This window comes from Stylophora pistillata, chromosome 4 (assembly GCF_964205215.1).
Source record: "Stylophora pistillata chromosome 4, jaStyPist1.2, whole genome shotgun sequence".
Taxonomy (NCBI): Eukaryota; Metazoa; Cnidaria; class Anthozoa; order Scleractinia; family Pocilloporidae; genus Stylophora; species Stylophora pistillata.
In genome coordinates this window covers 32,020,307-32,036,422 of record NC_142522.1, presented here as the reverse complement: position 1 = coordinate 32,036,422, position 16,116 = coordinate 32,020,307, and the positions used below count along the sequence as shown (strand labels likewise).

General features: G+C 37.8%; 2 protein-coding genes across 2 annotated transcripts; both read left to right on the top strand.

Annotated features, from left to right (window-relative positions):
- Positions 1 to 28: 28 nt before the first annotated feature.
- LOC111345223 (uncharacterized) lies at positions 29 to 15,999 on the top strand. The gene is made up of 5 exons (XM_022952500.2): positions 29 to 309; positions 1,980 to 2,205; positions 3,561 to 4,101; positions 14,595 to 14,803; positions 15,443 to 15,999. Exons 1-5 carry the CDS (start codon positions 263 to 265, stop codon positions 15,848 to 15,850), a joined length of 1,431 nt encoding a protein of 476 aa, XP_022808235.1. The 5' UTR covers positions 29 to 262; the 3' UTR covers positions 15,851 to 15,999.
- On the top strand, positions 10,667 to 11,896 carry LOC148733364 (uncharacterized). Its single transcript, XM_088756433.1, has one exon. The coding sequence runs from the start codon at positions 10,800 to 10,802 to the stop codon at positions 11,748 to 11,750; it is 951 nt and encodes a 316-aa protein (XP_088612559.1). The 5' UTR covers positions 10,667 to 10,799; the 3' UTR covers positions 11,751 to 11,896.
- Positions 16,000 to 16,116: the final 117 nt, after the last annotated feature.

Genomic DNA, 16,116 nt, shown 5'->3' with positions numbered 1-16,116 from the left:
AGTTGATTGGCTAGTTTTTTGAGGGGGGGGGGTTCGACTGATGCAAATATTCTAATTTTTGCAAGAGTTTTAGTGCCTTTTTCAAAAAACTTGACCATGTCACATATCTGACATATTCTTCACTTGGTGATCCATTCATTCTAGCCCATACCTTTTGTTCTGTAATTCGCACAACGCGTAGGGGAAGTACTTTCGATCGAGTCCAGATGCTTTGTTATAGTATGTTCACAAAGCGAATTCGGATTTGAAGAGATTTTTGCGCATGGAAACTATGGATACTGATTCCTTGAAAGGAAGTCGTACAAGGAGGTATTCTTATAAGTTTATCATTTCATAGTTCAAGTTACGACTGAGCTCACGTTAAAGTGGGAAAATGCAATTTGGTCAATTGTGAAATTTATTTAATATAGCATGTAATGGCCATGGTACTTATAAGCTTAACTAATCAATCAACCAATATGTTTATTTTTTTGGGATGTCATCGTATCAGTTTTGTTGAAACTCACTATGAGTAGGCTAAGCAAATATGCCAGTCAATAATTCCAAAGCTTTTCGTCAATTATTGCATATTTTGTGGGAATGTGGATGGGATAAAGTTCCTCACCACTAGTTGGACAGTGTTAAATTAAGTATACAGTATTAAGTACACCAAATTTTTAAGTATGTATATGTTGTGGTTCAATTTTATCCTTGGTTTAAATTTTATTTTCCATTGTTTTTGGTTATGGTAATGTATGATAATAGGGTTGAAACAATGGAAAAAAAAATTTAAACCAAAGATAAAATTGAACCACAACATAATTACTTAATTCAAGCATACTCCTATATCATATATTTATATGGAAATGATCCTCAGAAAAATGACCTGCAAGTCTCTAAAATTAGGAACTCATAAAAATATGCATAGGTGGAAAATTTTTTATCTTTCTGAAATCAATCTGTGTCAAAGATCACATGAGTGTCATGTTAATTTCAACCATGCATTTTTGGAGTAGAATTACAAAGGCAAACCACACATCATCCACAATCTGTAGTGTACTTGGGATCCCTCATCCTCTGAACAGCAGAGTGTAGAGTTTAGCACCCTGATTTCACAACTGATCTACAAATCTACAGTATTTTCAGTATTTTGGTTGATACTAATATCGTATTTGAGGTAGTTTTGTTTATTTTTTGTTATTTGTGAACTAGAACTTGCCATCTACCAAGCAAAGTCAGTTTTTGGAAGTCTGAATCACGACTAATTAATGGAAAAACTGTGATCACTAAGACTGTTTGTTATCTTTGAGTAAGGTTCCTTTGTCCCTTTGATTTTATAAATTTTCCAATTGCATGGTAATAAAAAAGAATTAGTAGGCTACTAGCTATATGCGTAGCAACTGCATACTCATCATAATGTGCACACAACTTTGTAACAGTTAGAGTGCAAGACTACAGTGCAGACCATTGCTGGGTGTTTGCCAAAAAACACACAATTCTTAATATGATTATTGGTTCTCTCTACCAAGAAACATAGCTGGATAAAAGTCAGTTTTTAGGAAAACCTTTTAATCAAAAATGATCAGCATTGTGTCAAAGTTAAATGATGGCTAAATTAGATGTACAGTAGTGGACAGACATAATTATACACACAAAGAAATAGATTTGGAAATTATGTATTAGACAGTGTAGAGCCATGATGGTCTGATCTTCAGTATATTTCAGTGTAAGTCAACCCTTTGTTGTTACTAACTCTTTGTACTGTCAGCAATACAATTCCTGACCTATAATGTTAATTTTGACAATTTGGTATGTGATCAACTAATAATCCCCTAATTGATATTTTATCTGATACCCACAGCTTGTCTGCTTGATAATATATTGATTAAATTGTAAGGAGAAATTCTGTCTTGGTCACTCATGGGAGTTAAAGGGTTGATGAAGTGGTATTCAGTCTATGACATGTTTTTTTGTTTTAATTTTTATTTTTTTTATCACAGGTTTCTTCAACTGGGAACGTTTGTTGTATTTGTGTGGTGGGCAGCAGTAATCAAGTCTGTTAGTGCAGTATTCACCTTTATATTTGGTGCAGATTATAGACTTGCCATGTTTGGCAAAAACATAAAAAAGAACTTGTTTCTCCTTGATGACAGTATTGTAATGACTAACAATGGATCATATGGTACACCTCCTAAGAAAGTCAAAGAAACACAGTGGAAGTATCAGGTAATTTTAACACTAAGTACCTAGTGTGTTAGTGATAAAAATAATGTTTTTATTGCATTTGGATTACTATGGGTGTTTTGATATGCATAATGTAACAAAAAAATTTACTTCAGGGTAATTATCTCAGGTTTTATTGCTTATAATTACCCTCTTCACTCCCAAAATCTCATAAATGATTCTACAATAATTTTAAAGTGATGTTAGCTCCGACAACCTCCTAATTTTTTTTTCTTTTTTACTCTCATCTATTATTTGCTTGATATTATATAGATGTCATAGGGAGAAATCATGTCCTGGTCATGCATGGGAAATAAAGGGTTCCCTGGCTTCTATTAGAAGTGAAACTTAATCTGTATCACACCTGTCAAGTGATTTCCTGTCACCTTTCATGAGTGATTTTCCAAACATTCAATGTCTTTGCTGTTATATTGGAAGAGGATAAGAAATGATGAAGTTGGTGGTAAAATTTATGTTAAATTTGTGAACTGTAGCATTTACAGCGACCAAAATCTAAATTCTCAAGTTCAAGGGTACGTCGCTCCAAAACACGGTTAACGAGGTGTTTGGGACAATTTTACTGATTGAAATGACAAACCAAAGTTTACTGTTTGCACAAATCTTTATTCTTGAAAGGCAATCGACCACGAACCACAATCAATGACAAAAATAACGATTATGCTCACAGTCAATCAATCTATTGAACGATCGATCTTAAACTGAAACAACAATACAACGAAGTTCTATCAATCTAATGAAAAGCCGCGGAATACATGATCAAAGAATCGCGTGTCAAATACTGGGCTCTAAAGTCTATAACGAGATTAACAATACAAGTAAAACAGAACAAAAGTTTGGAAACAAATTAAAAGAGTTTTGATGACTGATAAACAGCCCATTGTTCTATCTAAATGATGTGCATTCGCTGACTCACAAATTGGCACAAATTTGGCCTTTAAATCTTAAATCTATACAGATCATTGCAATATTTGTTTGTATATTGTCGCCCAACACTGAAAAGACTAGAAAGGAAAAAACAAAGTTACAAAGGTACTCACATATCAGTCCCGCTTGTGCCAGAGGTTGAGAAAACGAAAGGGCGAAAGTTTACCAAGGCTATTCAAAACTTACGAAGAACTGATTAAAGGGACGCTAAACTTTGTGCGTGGTGACGCTGAAAGGTCCGATTACAAAACCAATAGAAATACAGAAAAACGGATAAGAATTGTAACTATGTGGCTATCTAAGATCATTCTGAGATTAGTGAACCAATCAATAATCAATAAAAAAATGAGCCTTCTGGCTAATGTCCTTAACATGAACTGTTTCAAATTAATTTGTTTCTCTTTCATGTTCAGGAAGAGATGGAAAGATGTCCAGATATCTGGTTCAGATATAAGGTGCAAAATCTCTGGAATTCATCTTTGGAAACTGTGGCCAAGTTTGTCGGAGCAAATGTGAAAGATCTTGTGTTTGTTGCCAATGCCACGTCAGGAATTAATACAGTTTTGCACAGTGTTGATTTTCAAGAGGGGGATGGAATCTTGATAACAAATCAGACCTATGGTGCTGTCCAGATGACAGCTCAGGAAATCTGCCAAGAAAAGAAGGCAAAGTTGTTAGTGCTCAATGTCACATTTCCAACTTCAGACATGACTGGTTCTGTAAAGTACCAAGTTACTGAAATTGTGGAACACTATGAAAAAGTTTTGCAGGAGAACAAAAATGTAAAGCTGGTGATCATTGATGCAATCACCAGTATTAGTGCATTGAAGCTTCCAATTAAAAAGCTATCAGAGGTTTGTCATAAGCACAATGCTTTGGTGTTGATTGATGGAGCCCATGCTCCTGGACAAATCCCACTGGATCTTGAGAGACTTGGTGCAGACTTTTTTTTGGGTAAGTTAGCTCTTTACACCTTAATTAGTAGTAGGAAAAGGGGGTTTCTAGCACATTTTTTCAAAATTGTCTGAAAACCAGGGCAGTTTTGAAAATAAATTCAATTGGCTTAAAACAAGGCAATTTAATGTGTCAAAACAACCGTGTTTTGAAGGACTTTTTAAAAAATGATTTTAATTTTTTATCTCATTTAAAAATGAAAAACGATGATTTCAAGGCAAAATGATTGCCGCAGTTTTTCCTGCAAAAATCAAAGAAAAATAGAAGAATTTTGAGATTACATTGATTCTCAAGACAATCTCAAAATTCGTTTGAACCATCAGAAAAAACTAATGACAATATCTCAGAAATAATCCCAAAAAAAACACATAGAGGCTTATGAAGCATTCTCTTCATCGAATTCCTTCAGGAGGTAGCTCAGTTTTAGGTGGAACAATCTGAAGCTCTTCTCTGACAAATCCTCGCTTTGGTCCATCTTTCAGATAGTAAAGAACAGGTTCTTTTTCATTCACAAGTGCTTTTTCGATATTGAAAACTTTTAGAGACCAGATTGGATCTGTTGCTCTTCTTTGTCCACCTTCTAACTCGCCGGAAGCATAGAGATATCTCACGTTTTTTGAATAGTCAAGTCTCTTTTCTTTCAAGCCAACAGGTCTTGAATAAGAAGTTGAACTCTTTGCGTGAACCACCTTTTCTTTGATTGCGTCAATTGGTTTCTTTCCAGTCAATCTTGTCTCCTCACGATTTAATGCTGAAACAACTTCTGGAAGCCTCTTCACCCATTCTGTTGATCTCGTTCTGTCTTTGAAGTTCATCTCTTGGCCGTATTGGAAACTAAAAAAGCGCTCACCCAAAGTTCGATTAAATCGCTCAACTATCCCTTGATCTCTATGAACGTATACATTTCCTCTTCTAATTCTCACATCATGCCTTGCCATCTCTTTAGTTGTTTCACCCATGAATTCACGTCCAGGATCAACCTGAAGAATTTTTGGCCATCTCAATGGTCCTCTCTTGTAGATTGTCTGGAAAGCCTTTGAGACCTCAGAAGATTCTTTTGAGGTGAGAGGTTCAGCAGCCTTGAATCTGCTCGCAACATCGACCACTGTCAATGCATATTTATAGGCCGTTCTAAAAAGTTTATCATGAGGAAGGAAAGGAAGATCGGCCTGATGAACTGCATTTGGAAAATCAACATCAAACGTTGGCCGTGGGATGTGCTTAGGTGCAGGCAAATAAATGTGCCAGATGGCTTGTCTCATCAGCCAAAGCTTTGCAACATCTTCAGGAACCCGAGCTTTTTTCAGCTTTGAGTAAAACTCTCTTTTTGGTGGAAGTTCTGTTTCTCTGAACTTTTCAATGCTGCTCATGTAATCATATGGATAAATACCCTTTCTTGAGATCAATTCGATGTCAGCGTCTCTAAACACCTCCCCAGTTTTCTTCAGCTTATCGTGGCTCAGAATACTGACCAGTTTATCGAGAGAAGAAGCCATGAACTTTAAACTATCGATAAAGCGAAGCTCAGTCTTGATGGCAACTTCTTCTTCTTCTTTGTTGGTGTAAGAGCCAACAGCAACAGATTTGCTGAAGCTGATGTACTTCTCTTCATTATTGGGAATGCATTTTATGTCTCCCTCAGTCTTTCCAAGATTCTTGACAAAAAGATGAGAGTCATAACCAGCCAAGTTGTGAAATATGACAGGAGTGAACTTTGGCATTGCGAATTGAAAATTGCAATTTCTGTGTGCAGTTCCTCTATACTTGCCAGTGAAATGACAGTGATCTCTAACTTTGTCGCGCGAGTTGCCAATCAAAGCGAGCACAACAGGATCAGTGGGGAAAGACTCACCACATATCCAACAGCACTTCGCTGCATTGAACATTTTCTTGTCTTCATCAGTGAAGATCATCTTCGTTTTAAAGTCAAATTCTTTGTGAATCTTCTTCATGTTCTCTTCTAGCATTTCAACAAAGATCTGAGCAACATCCTCATCCTCAGACTTTGCTCTGTAGATGACTGGCTCTTGAGAATAAAGCTGGTCATCAAAGCAGACAACCTTATAGCAAAAGCCGGACGGTTTATGTTTTTGATATTTAATGGTAAAGCTCTTATCGCTTCTTGGCTCACAAGAGTGAATTGGTTTTGTGAAAGATTCAAAGTCAGCATAAGCAACAAAGGGCACTCTTATTGATCGGTTATGTTTCTTGAATTTGATAAAAGTTCCTTTTATTGGCATTTGAATCTTGACAGCCTCATTGTTTACGCAGAGCACCTCGTGCTCCGCAAGCTTTTCTCTGCTTGAAAAGTGATTCAAACACCTGAGACAAAATTCTTTTGGTTCCTTATGCTTTGAAACTTGACTCGAGAGAAGCCTGTTGATGTTGTTTATCAAGCAGTAGTGCTTATTAGCAACTGCGTCTCCGTCTTTCTCGATAAGAAGATTGATCACCTGATTCCTTTCTTCGGCTGGTGACTCGCTTATTCTGAGAGGATAGACTCTGGCCTTACTTTCATAACCAAACACGTTTAGCGCGATATTTTCGTTCTGTTTTTCAAACTTTTTTATCTTGTCAAGCTCAACCGGGAAGTTGATTCCTCTCCAGTCGAGTTGATCAGATTGTTCTTTAAGAATCTTTGTTATTCTTTGAGGGTTTTCCTCAATTGGATAAAGCGCTCTTGTAATGCACCATTTAAAACATTCATTATCTTGATTTTCCATATTGATTATTGCTTTTTTTCCTTTAAGCGCTTTCGGAAGTTCGATGTAAGAGCTGCCGTTCAAAGGGTTGTACTCTACAAGATGCAAGTCAAGTGAAATGACTCTGTGAAACTCCCAGTTACTTCCATTATTGTTGAATTCTTCAACTCTTTCTTGAATAGTTTGAACGAATCTTTCATACGCTTCGCTTTCATCAGTTGCATTAAGATTTTCAATTGTGTTGGTGTGGAAATAAGCGTCAAGATACTGAACTTCTCCATCCATAGCTCGCCTCTTCATCTCGCAAGAAAGAATCATCTTGAGTCTTGTCTGGCGGTTCTCTCTCATGATTTTCAAAACTGCCGGTTTTGCCTCCTGCATGAATTGATTTGGCCCAAAACCCTCAACTCCATCTATTCTGAATTGTCTTGCGAAACCCCTCAATGCAGATGCTGACTCGTGGGCGCGCCAGCGTCCGCTGTCTCGAACTGCAGCGTTAGTGCTAAATGGATTATTTTTGTAGTTTTCAACGAACTCGTTCCATTCATCCGAGAAATCTGAAGTTGTTGAGCCTAAGCGACTGCGCCTCAATCCAAGCATCTCTTCAATTTCTCTTATTTCTCTTCTCCTTTGTTCTTGCGGATCAAGCGTTAGGGACTGTGTTCTCTGCTGCCCAGAATTTCTTGTTGGTCTGAGAACTGGAGCATTGAAATTTGCTGGAATTGGGTGGTCAATAATGTTTGATATCAACTCAATCAACTCCTGCTTTCTGAGGCTTGAATATTTTTTTAGCCCGAGTCGTTTTGCCTCGGCTTTTAATTCATTAACATTCCAGTTCTCCATTTTTTTATAAAAAATATAAAATATTTATATTTTTATAAAATTTTATCTCAGTTTTTTTTCAGCTTTAGAAAATTATTTTTGGAAATTTGCTGGAATAAGATCAGTGTAGTAATTGTAAAAATCTGCTTTTCTTTTCAAAGTAAATTGTGAAATTGTTTGTTTTTTTTAAGTTTAATACAGAAGTCACTATTCTCGTTAAATCATGAGGTGTTAAGGTACGAAATATTTACCTCACAAGGTAACTAGGAAGAAAATGCATTTTCATTCGTTTTTGTATATCTTCATCCTTTGTTCAGTACGATTTTACACACTTCGGGTTTGAACTTTTCGTGGTGAACACGTGCTGCAGCTTACACGACATATTTCAACTGTAACCGCTGTACTATAAAGTTGTGTGTTCGACCCTCGACGAACGCCATCGAGAGAGCGTCACCCAAAATATTCGCGTGTGCGAAGAATTACGCTCTGAAGATGAACAGCCCATCCGTCTCCTCAGAGGAAGAAGAACGTATGTTTACGAGTGAAGAAGATGATGAAAACATTAATCTCAATGAGAAGCAAGAAGAGATTACCGAAGGAGATGATGAAAACAATTATCTCAATGAGGAGCAAGAGGAGATTCTAAACGAACACATCAATTATCATGAAGAAATGAAATCTTTCATAGAATATTTTCTTGTGGAGGCCCAGAGCGGAGGCATTGAAGCAGCAAGATCCCTTCTCAGAGATAAGCCAAAAAAACCGGAAAGGACGGTAGAATCTTTATTTTCTGTCGTAAAGGCTGGCCCCACAGAAGCGCAAACAAATGCTTATTTAGAAAGTCGGCGTCCGAATTCAACACCACCAAGCGTTAGACTTACTGCGATAATTGCCATCCCTGAAACTTGGGAAGCTGCGGCCACTTGCATAAAAGCGGTCAACGCGGCAATCGATCGCTCACAACTACTCGAAGAAAGAGTTGGACTTGGTTTTTTTATGGAAAAAGGCGAAGATCTTTTCAGAGATGCAAAACTTCTGGGCAGAGTAAAGGGAACCTTTGAAAAATGGATTCACGAAAACATTGGTTTGTCACCAGAAAGCTTAGAGCTATTGCAAGGGTAATTCATGATTACCCAAAACTTTATAGACTCAACATGTTGGTATCTGATGCCTACAAGCGGTTGCTAGACATCAGAAAGATGCTGGAAGTTGAACAGTACAGGGTGGCATGGTCTTCAAGCTAAAAATATCTTTGTGATGACTAAGCAAAGCGCTGTTTCTAAGCAAATGTGTTAATTTGATTTTTTCTGTTTTCTTGACAACCGCGCTCACACAGGAGTGCCGTTTCTAAGCAATTGTGTTTATTCATGATTTTTGTCTTGAAATAAACAAAGAAAACCCACTCAGTCTCTGCCCGCTTCACTTCTCGTATTCGATCCTCAATTCTTTGCGAGTGTAAGCAGAGAGCCCAATTTTTTTTTTGGTATTCTTTTTTTATTTCCTCTCTGAGAGTTCCAGTCTCTTCCTCATCTTTCTCTGGAGAATTTTGTGAATTATTTTTTCTGAGTTCTTTTTTCAATGAACGATATTGATCAATTTCGCTCAGTATTGAAGCGAATTCGGCATCTGTTATTGAAGAGTCTTTCCAGGCCTTTGACACGAGTCTGCGGATTGTTCGTTGCTTCGCTTCAGCAAGAGACTTTTTTCTCATGTTTTTCAGTCTTATTCACGAGAGATTTGTTCGCGAGAGTCGTCATGGCAGACGCGAAAGCAAGCAAACCCACAATGCTTGTCAAAGGCACAGAAATTATAATTCCCAAGCCGCTCAAAGCACCTGCGAAACCACCTATCGACAAAAAAGCTGCCGTTATGGATTTGACTGACGATGTTATGCGGCACACAGCTTTTATTCTCTTGTATTTTTTTGCGACTTGTTGGTGATGTGAAATCTCAATTTCAATTTCGTTCTGGCAATCACAAATCTTTTTCAACCTGAAATCAGAGCCTGAATTTGGAAGAGAAGGATAAAGCCGTGGTGCACTTGGTAAAATATTTTCAGCAGGCATTTTTTATAATTAGATTATCTCAAACTCAAATCTCATTGGCATTCCATTAAAATCAATTATTTTGTCATTTTCATCAGTCACAGAAATCTTCATTGATATGATGTCATTCCTTGGAGATATTTTTCGCGGTGATAGAGTTTCAGAAAAATACTTCACCCTCTCAGAGGGTTCTCCTGCAATGTCAAAACACACAAGAACTTGTGACGGCTTTCCATTGAAAAGGTTTTCATTCTCATCCAAAAGATCACAGCGGACAAGGTAGTTATTAAATGATGAAAAAGTTTTGACAAAATTGAGTTTTTGCTAACACCCTTTAATTCCAAGAAGATCAGCCAGATCATTATCAAGAAGAATCTTTTTGTTTTGAGGATTTTTAAATTTCCAAACTTGCCCTTGAAGTATTCAGTCGAACTTTGACTCCTTCATTTTTCAATCTATCCTCAAGAGCTTTGCCAAGGCTTTTCAGTGAATAATTTCCTTCAGGAATTGTTTTTACAGATAAATTGTCCTGAGCATCAAATATAGAGATATCTCCAGAGCGACTCAAGTTATGCCGTGAGTTGTAAAGAGAACTGCTCACCAGCCTTATATGCTCACCAAGATTGAAAAGAGGTTCTTTGAAGAGAGCTGTGAAATCATTTGAAACTTCAATAATTGTCAACAAAACCATTTTGATTTAAAAAAACAAATCAAAATGTTCATTTCGTGGTTAAGATCAGATGAAGCAAAAAGAATTGCTGAGAAAAAAAGAACAAAAGCCTGGAATGATTTCCAAGCACAATATCCGAAGGCAGATTTGAGCAAGTTCAAAGTGCAGGTAACATTCTTTAGCAAAAAACAGAGAAAAGCAGAAGTTTACTTAAATTGAGCTGATGGTGTTCAAACTAGCGTCTCAGGATCAATCAGAAAAGACTGGGATGATGAAATGAAGCGCGTGCTTGGAATAGCAGGATTTCCCATCGAGCTCACTTTGAATCCTTCTGCAATTAAGTAGGTTCCAGCAGTTCCATTTCATGAGACTTCGAAAAGTCACTTGAATGAAGAGATAAAGATATTTGTCACCCCAAATCAATATTTCGAAGCAAAATTCAGAGAAATATTCACAAGAATGAAAATTCAGCACAGCTCAGGCGCAGAATCAAAGAGATGGCTTGCTGGGCGGAATATGAGCTACTGGCCTCAACAACTCAACTTTGCTGTGTGGTGTGCTACTTCAGGCTGTGGAATCTCTCGTGAACTACTTGACATGGTTCCAGAACAGATCAAGTTGTTTCTGCAGTTTCACATTTATTTCACAATCAGAAGAATTCTCTTAGAGATGCGTGGAATACAGAGTGAATCAGCTCTCCCGGGCGATTCAACTTTCAGTCAGATGAATAACAACTACGATCAGCTGTCGTTCAAAAGATTGTGTTCAGAATTTGGAATTTCATCGAGCACAGACTTCCGCTTCAAAGAAGGAGGCAGTCACGGTCTCGGATCTGTTTTCATTTATGTCACAAATACTGGACCTATGGCAACAACAATCCCATATCCTGGTGACAACAAGTTCAGCGATGAAGGTGGAAAAGCTCTAAAAGGCAATCTGATATATTTCATAAGGAATGACAATGAAAAAGTTGAAAAGCAGTTTGAGTTTTTCATGACAGATAAGTCAGAAGGCTTGACGAAAGCTGGGATGGCGAGATTGAATCAGTCGATTGAGGCACTTGTTTATTGTATTCTTGGTTCACAAGTCAATGTTAGATCATCCATCTTGGGTTTATCAGGGAGTATGAGAGAGGCTCAGCGTGAGTTCCTTGTTTTAGTTGAGGATGCGATCAGAATGATAGACATCTCAAAGAGCATACAGAGGTTTCAGCTTGCAATTGATGAAGCAAAAGTCAGACTTGATCTTGCAATCTCACCAGGTAATTGGCTGATGCCTTCAAATCTTCTTCTGAACACACAGAGCACAGTTGGGTATAATAACAAGCTGAAGAAGGCAAGTTCTGACATGAAGTTTGGGGTCAATAAATCAGTGAATTTGGAGATGAAATCAGTCGGAGTTAGCATATGAATGGGGGCTTATCGATAATCAAGAGACCTACTTCTCAAAAGGCTTCAACTGAGGTTCAGTCTGAGACCACGAAGACAAGCGTGAGCAAGAGCGACAGCGATACAAATCATGATAAAATTAAGGTTGGATTGATTTCAGTTGGACTGGTCTCAGCCTTCCTGATTCATCGCCTTTTGTTTTGAAATCACTCAACCATGAGTATGGCAACACCCATTATCAGAACCCAAGCATTTTGTCCGAGAAAGCTGTTCACTGAGCCAGCAGCTCTAAAAACGAAGCCGACTATTGAACCAATGAGACCTGGTAAAATTCCAGCGAATTTTTTTCCAAGAGTCTTCAGCCCGTTCCCCACCCCTTTTGCAACAGTCTTCAAGCCTTTTGTCAATGTGCTCACAATCACTCCAATCGTTGTCCCAACTGCCAAAACAACAGCAGAGACCGTAAAACCATACTTCTTGAAGATGTTTCTAACTCTCTCACGGAGTGATAATCTTTCTTCTTGTCTCTCTCTTTCATTCTCAAGGGCATCAATCTGCTCTTGATTTTCTGCTATTCTTTCTCTTGCTCGTTCTCTTATAGCAGGGTTTTCATTTTCATCGTTAGCAATATCTCGATCATCTTGAATTGACTCCTGTAGCTTCTCAATTTCTTTATCTTTCTGTGCAATCAAAACCTCTCGCTCTGGACCAGGTGTTTTTTAATTTCTTTTGAGAGACTTGGATTTAACCTCTGCTCATTTGTGCCTCTTTCTTCAGTAAACAAAGGAAATGTCTTCTTGCCTTGACCAAACATCTTCACCTGCAACCTTCCTTTCTTGCTATAAGAAACTTCAAGTTCTGAAGCTTTTACCTCAGGAAAAATTGTAGTAAGTGTTTCCCATGCATTCTCATTTGAAGTTAAAACTCGCGAACCAAAAATATCACCTTCAGTAAAAGATGTCTCAGCAGTTTTTGAGCTCTTTTCTTGTTCTCTTTTCATTGTCGTCATTGGAATTTCTTCGCCTGAGGGCCCTGGAGTTGAATTCTCGTCTGGTTGAAAAGGTGTTGTTGTGTCTCCTTCATCTGCTCCCGCCTCACTTCGTTCATCATCATCATCATCATCATCATCATTATGTTCTAACAGAGGATCAGTGTCTCCAAAATCTGCCAATTTTTTTAAAATATCTTTTATAAAAAATGGAAGTCAGTGAAAGAATTGGCCCGAGTTTTGAAAAAAAGATGTCAAAAGCTCTCAAGGCAGAGCATGTGATTCACAGAGTAACATTTAACCCGAATAGTGCTTCCCCTGGTGAAGTCCTTAGGGTTCCAGTTCCAAAACTTGATAATGGGGTAGTACTTGTGCCTGGATCGCTTGCACTCATCTTCAACTTGACAGTCAGTGGGCATGCAAACAATTTCTTCCTGAACAATGTAGCAAGAGCTCTTGTCGATCAACTGACTTTGAAGTTTGCAGGAGAAATTGTGCAAGACACTGATGGTTATAATTTATTCAAGCTTTAGGAGGACCTCGTCTTGACTGAGAATGAGAGAGCAAACATGTTCAGAGAAGGTATTCAGTCCGAAGATCTTTCGAAAATCAGATGCAATGCTGGAGATTAGAAGACTTCGGGCGTTGATAAAGAAAATAAGCTCAATGTAGTTTATGGGAAAATGTACAGGATTCCATTGGATCATGATATTTTGAAGGATCATGGAGTCTTTTTTCCGAGAGCTCTTTCTGATGAGCTTCTCTTCGAGCTCAGGCTTGCACCTGCTGGTAGTGTTGTGAAGGGATCCGACCCAACAAAACTTTCTTATCAATTGACTGACATCCAGCTTGAGTATGAAGTCATTCACAGCCAAAAACTCGCTGATGAAGCCCTTTCTAACTACAAAAATGGAAAGAGATTCATGTACGAGCATATCACTCATCTCAAGACAATCTCAATAGATAAAGGTTCCAACACAATCATCAATGAGAGCATCAATGTTCCAAGGAGGTCTACAAAGGGACTTCTTCTTCTCTTTGATGAGACATACACAGCAGGAACAAGAAATAGTGAAAAGACATTTAATCCCAACATCACTGGTGTTAAGCTGACTGTTGATGGTATTCCAAATGAGATTTACAGCCAAGGAATGAAGGCAAGAGATATGTGGGAAGAAGTCTTTACAATATTTGGGAAGGAGAACAGCTCGATGAATGCAACAGACTTTTATGCTGGAGACAGATTCGGTCTCTTCATCGATCTTAGAAGCATGAGAGACAATGATCTTCATGGTTCAGGATTGAGATTGGTGAATACAAAAGATGGAGTTCATCTTGCAATTAACAGGAAAGGATCAGGTTCAAGAAATGTTAAATGTCACATCTTCATTCTTTCTGATGCTCAGCTCAACATCGTCAACAGAGAGCTTGAAAGTGTGACATATTAACAACGCAATGATGAGTTTTTTCTGAGAAATTGTCATTAGTTTTTTCTGATGGTTCAAATGCATTTTGAGATTGTCTTGAGAATCAATGTAATCTCAAAATTCTTCAATTTTGCTTTGATTTTTGAAAGAAAAAAATGCGCCAATCATTTTGCCTTAAAATCATCGTTGTTCATTTTTTAATGAGATAAAAAATTAAAATCATTTTTCAAAATGTCCTTCAAAACACTGTTGTTTTGGCACATTAAATTGCCTTGTTTTTAAGGCCATTGAATTTTTTTCAAAACTGCCCTGTTTTTCAGGCAATTTTGAAAAAATGTGCCAGAAACCCCCTTTTCCTACTACTTAATTTGTAAGCATTAGATAAGCATGAAGATCTTTTTTGTTGTAAATCTTCAGTTGATAAATTAAGTCTTATTATTTTGCTTTCCAGGGAATCTTCATAAATGGCTCTTTGCCCCTCGTGGCTGTGCTATTCTATGGGTGAGTCCTAAATTCCATGATGTCATTATCCCTCAAGTTGTATCATGGTGCCATGACAAAAGTCTTCAAGACAGGTTCTTTCAACAGGGCACTATAGACCACACTTCTTATACTTCAGCTGCTGCTGCTGTAAAGTTCTACAAAGAAGTTGGTGGCATGGTGAGTACACTATCTCTGCGCAATTGGAAAATAAGAGGCCAATAATTCAGGGTGACTGAATGAGGAAGAGATCTATTGTATGAATCAAAGTAACATGATTGGTCGGAAGTAATTTGATAAGACGAAAACACCTTGAAACCCCCAAGAGGTTATTTTGGGGCTTTTCTCGTGTACATTTTAACCCCTGACAATTTTAAATTCCTTTACAATCTTTATGTTATCAACAAATGTTGTAGAAATTAGCAAATTCAGGTATCAGGTTTTTGTGCTACTGTTTTGTTTTTTCACTTTTAAGTCTCATTATGCGATGGGAAAATTTACTTTTAAGTCATTTGCTCACAAGAGTGGATTCTTTACCTTAAAAACACCTCTATACTTACAAATTAGGAAATGTATTCTGCTGGTTCAAATTCCCCACCCATTCAGGCAAGGTTCAAATTCTCCACCCTAGGGCACAGAAAATAGTCAAAAGCCCATCTGTTGGCCAAGGGGAAGGGGGGGGGAGGATGTTGAAGCTTTGAATTGATGCATGCGTGCATTACAATTATGAAATGTGTGGCAGTAGATAAGAGAATAACTACTCAATAATAATCTTGACAGTTGATAGCTAAGTAGAGGTGTAATTTTTGTTGTAACCAGGGTGCAATCACAAAGTACAACAGCCAGCTTGCATGCTGGGCAGCAACAATGCTTGCTGAAACTTGGGACACAGAGGTTCTTCCCATTCCCGAGTCAATGCGTGCTCCATTTATGGCCGTCATCCGCCTCCCAGGGGAGCTGTCTGCAGCCTATGGAGCCACAATGGAAGGAGCAGAGAAGATGATGTCTGATGTATACTACAAGTACAATGTTATTGCTTGTTTTGTCAGTATTCAGGCATCTTTGTGGTGTCGAGTGTCAGTTCAAGTGTATAATGTAAAGGAGGATTACATGCAGCTTGGTGAAGTGGTCCTTCAGTTGAAAGAGGAATGTGCTAATGGTTTTTGCCCAGAAGTGGAAAAGGCTGCTGAGCCTAACAGATGGTCATGGTGTGAAGACCCACATTAAAGTTTCTTGATATGAGAAGTGTTCAGTTGAAAAGGAACACTGAGGCATGAGACACAGAATTTACTGTCACTGTTACAGTAATGCTTAAAGCAAGGTCTTGGACTCTTCCATTTAGTTATTTGCTGCTCCATTACATACACACAAAAATATATTTATCTGGTTTTTTTTTTGTTTTTTTTAATTGATTTTTGAGTTTGTTTGGATGAACAGGCTCTAGATGGTAGATTGAGAAGAACTTTCTAATAAACTTCATATGATCTGAAAAG

Bases quoted from the DNA above. Each gene is read 5' to 3' on its own strand.
- LOC148733364 (XM_088756433.1), top strand. From the start codon at position 10,800: ATGAAAATTCAGCACAGCTCAGGCGCAGAATCAAAGAGATGGCTTGCT.
- LOC111345223 (XM_022952500.2), top strand. From the start codon at position 263: ATGGAAACTATGGATACTGATTCCTTGAAAGGAAGTCGTACAAGGAG. The intron at 310-1,979 runs GTATTCTTATAA...TTTTTATCACAG, and splicing joins AAAGGAAGTCGTACAAGGAG to GTTTCTTCAACTGGGAACGT. The intron at 4,102-14,594 runs GTAAGTTAGCTC...TTTGCTTTCCAG, and splicing joins TGGTGCAGACTTTTTTTTGG to GGAATCTTCATAAATGGCTC.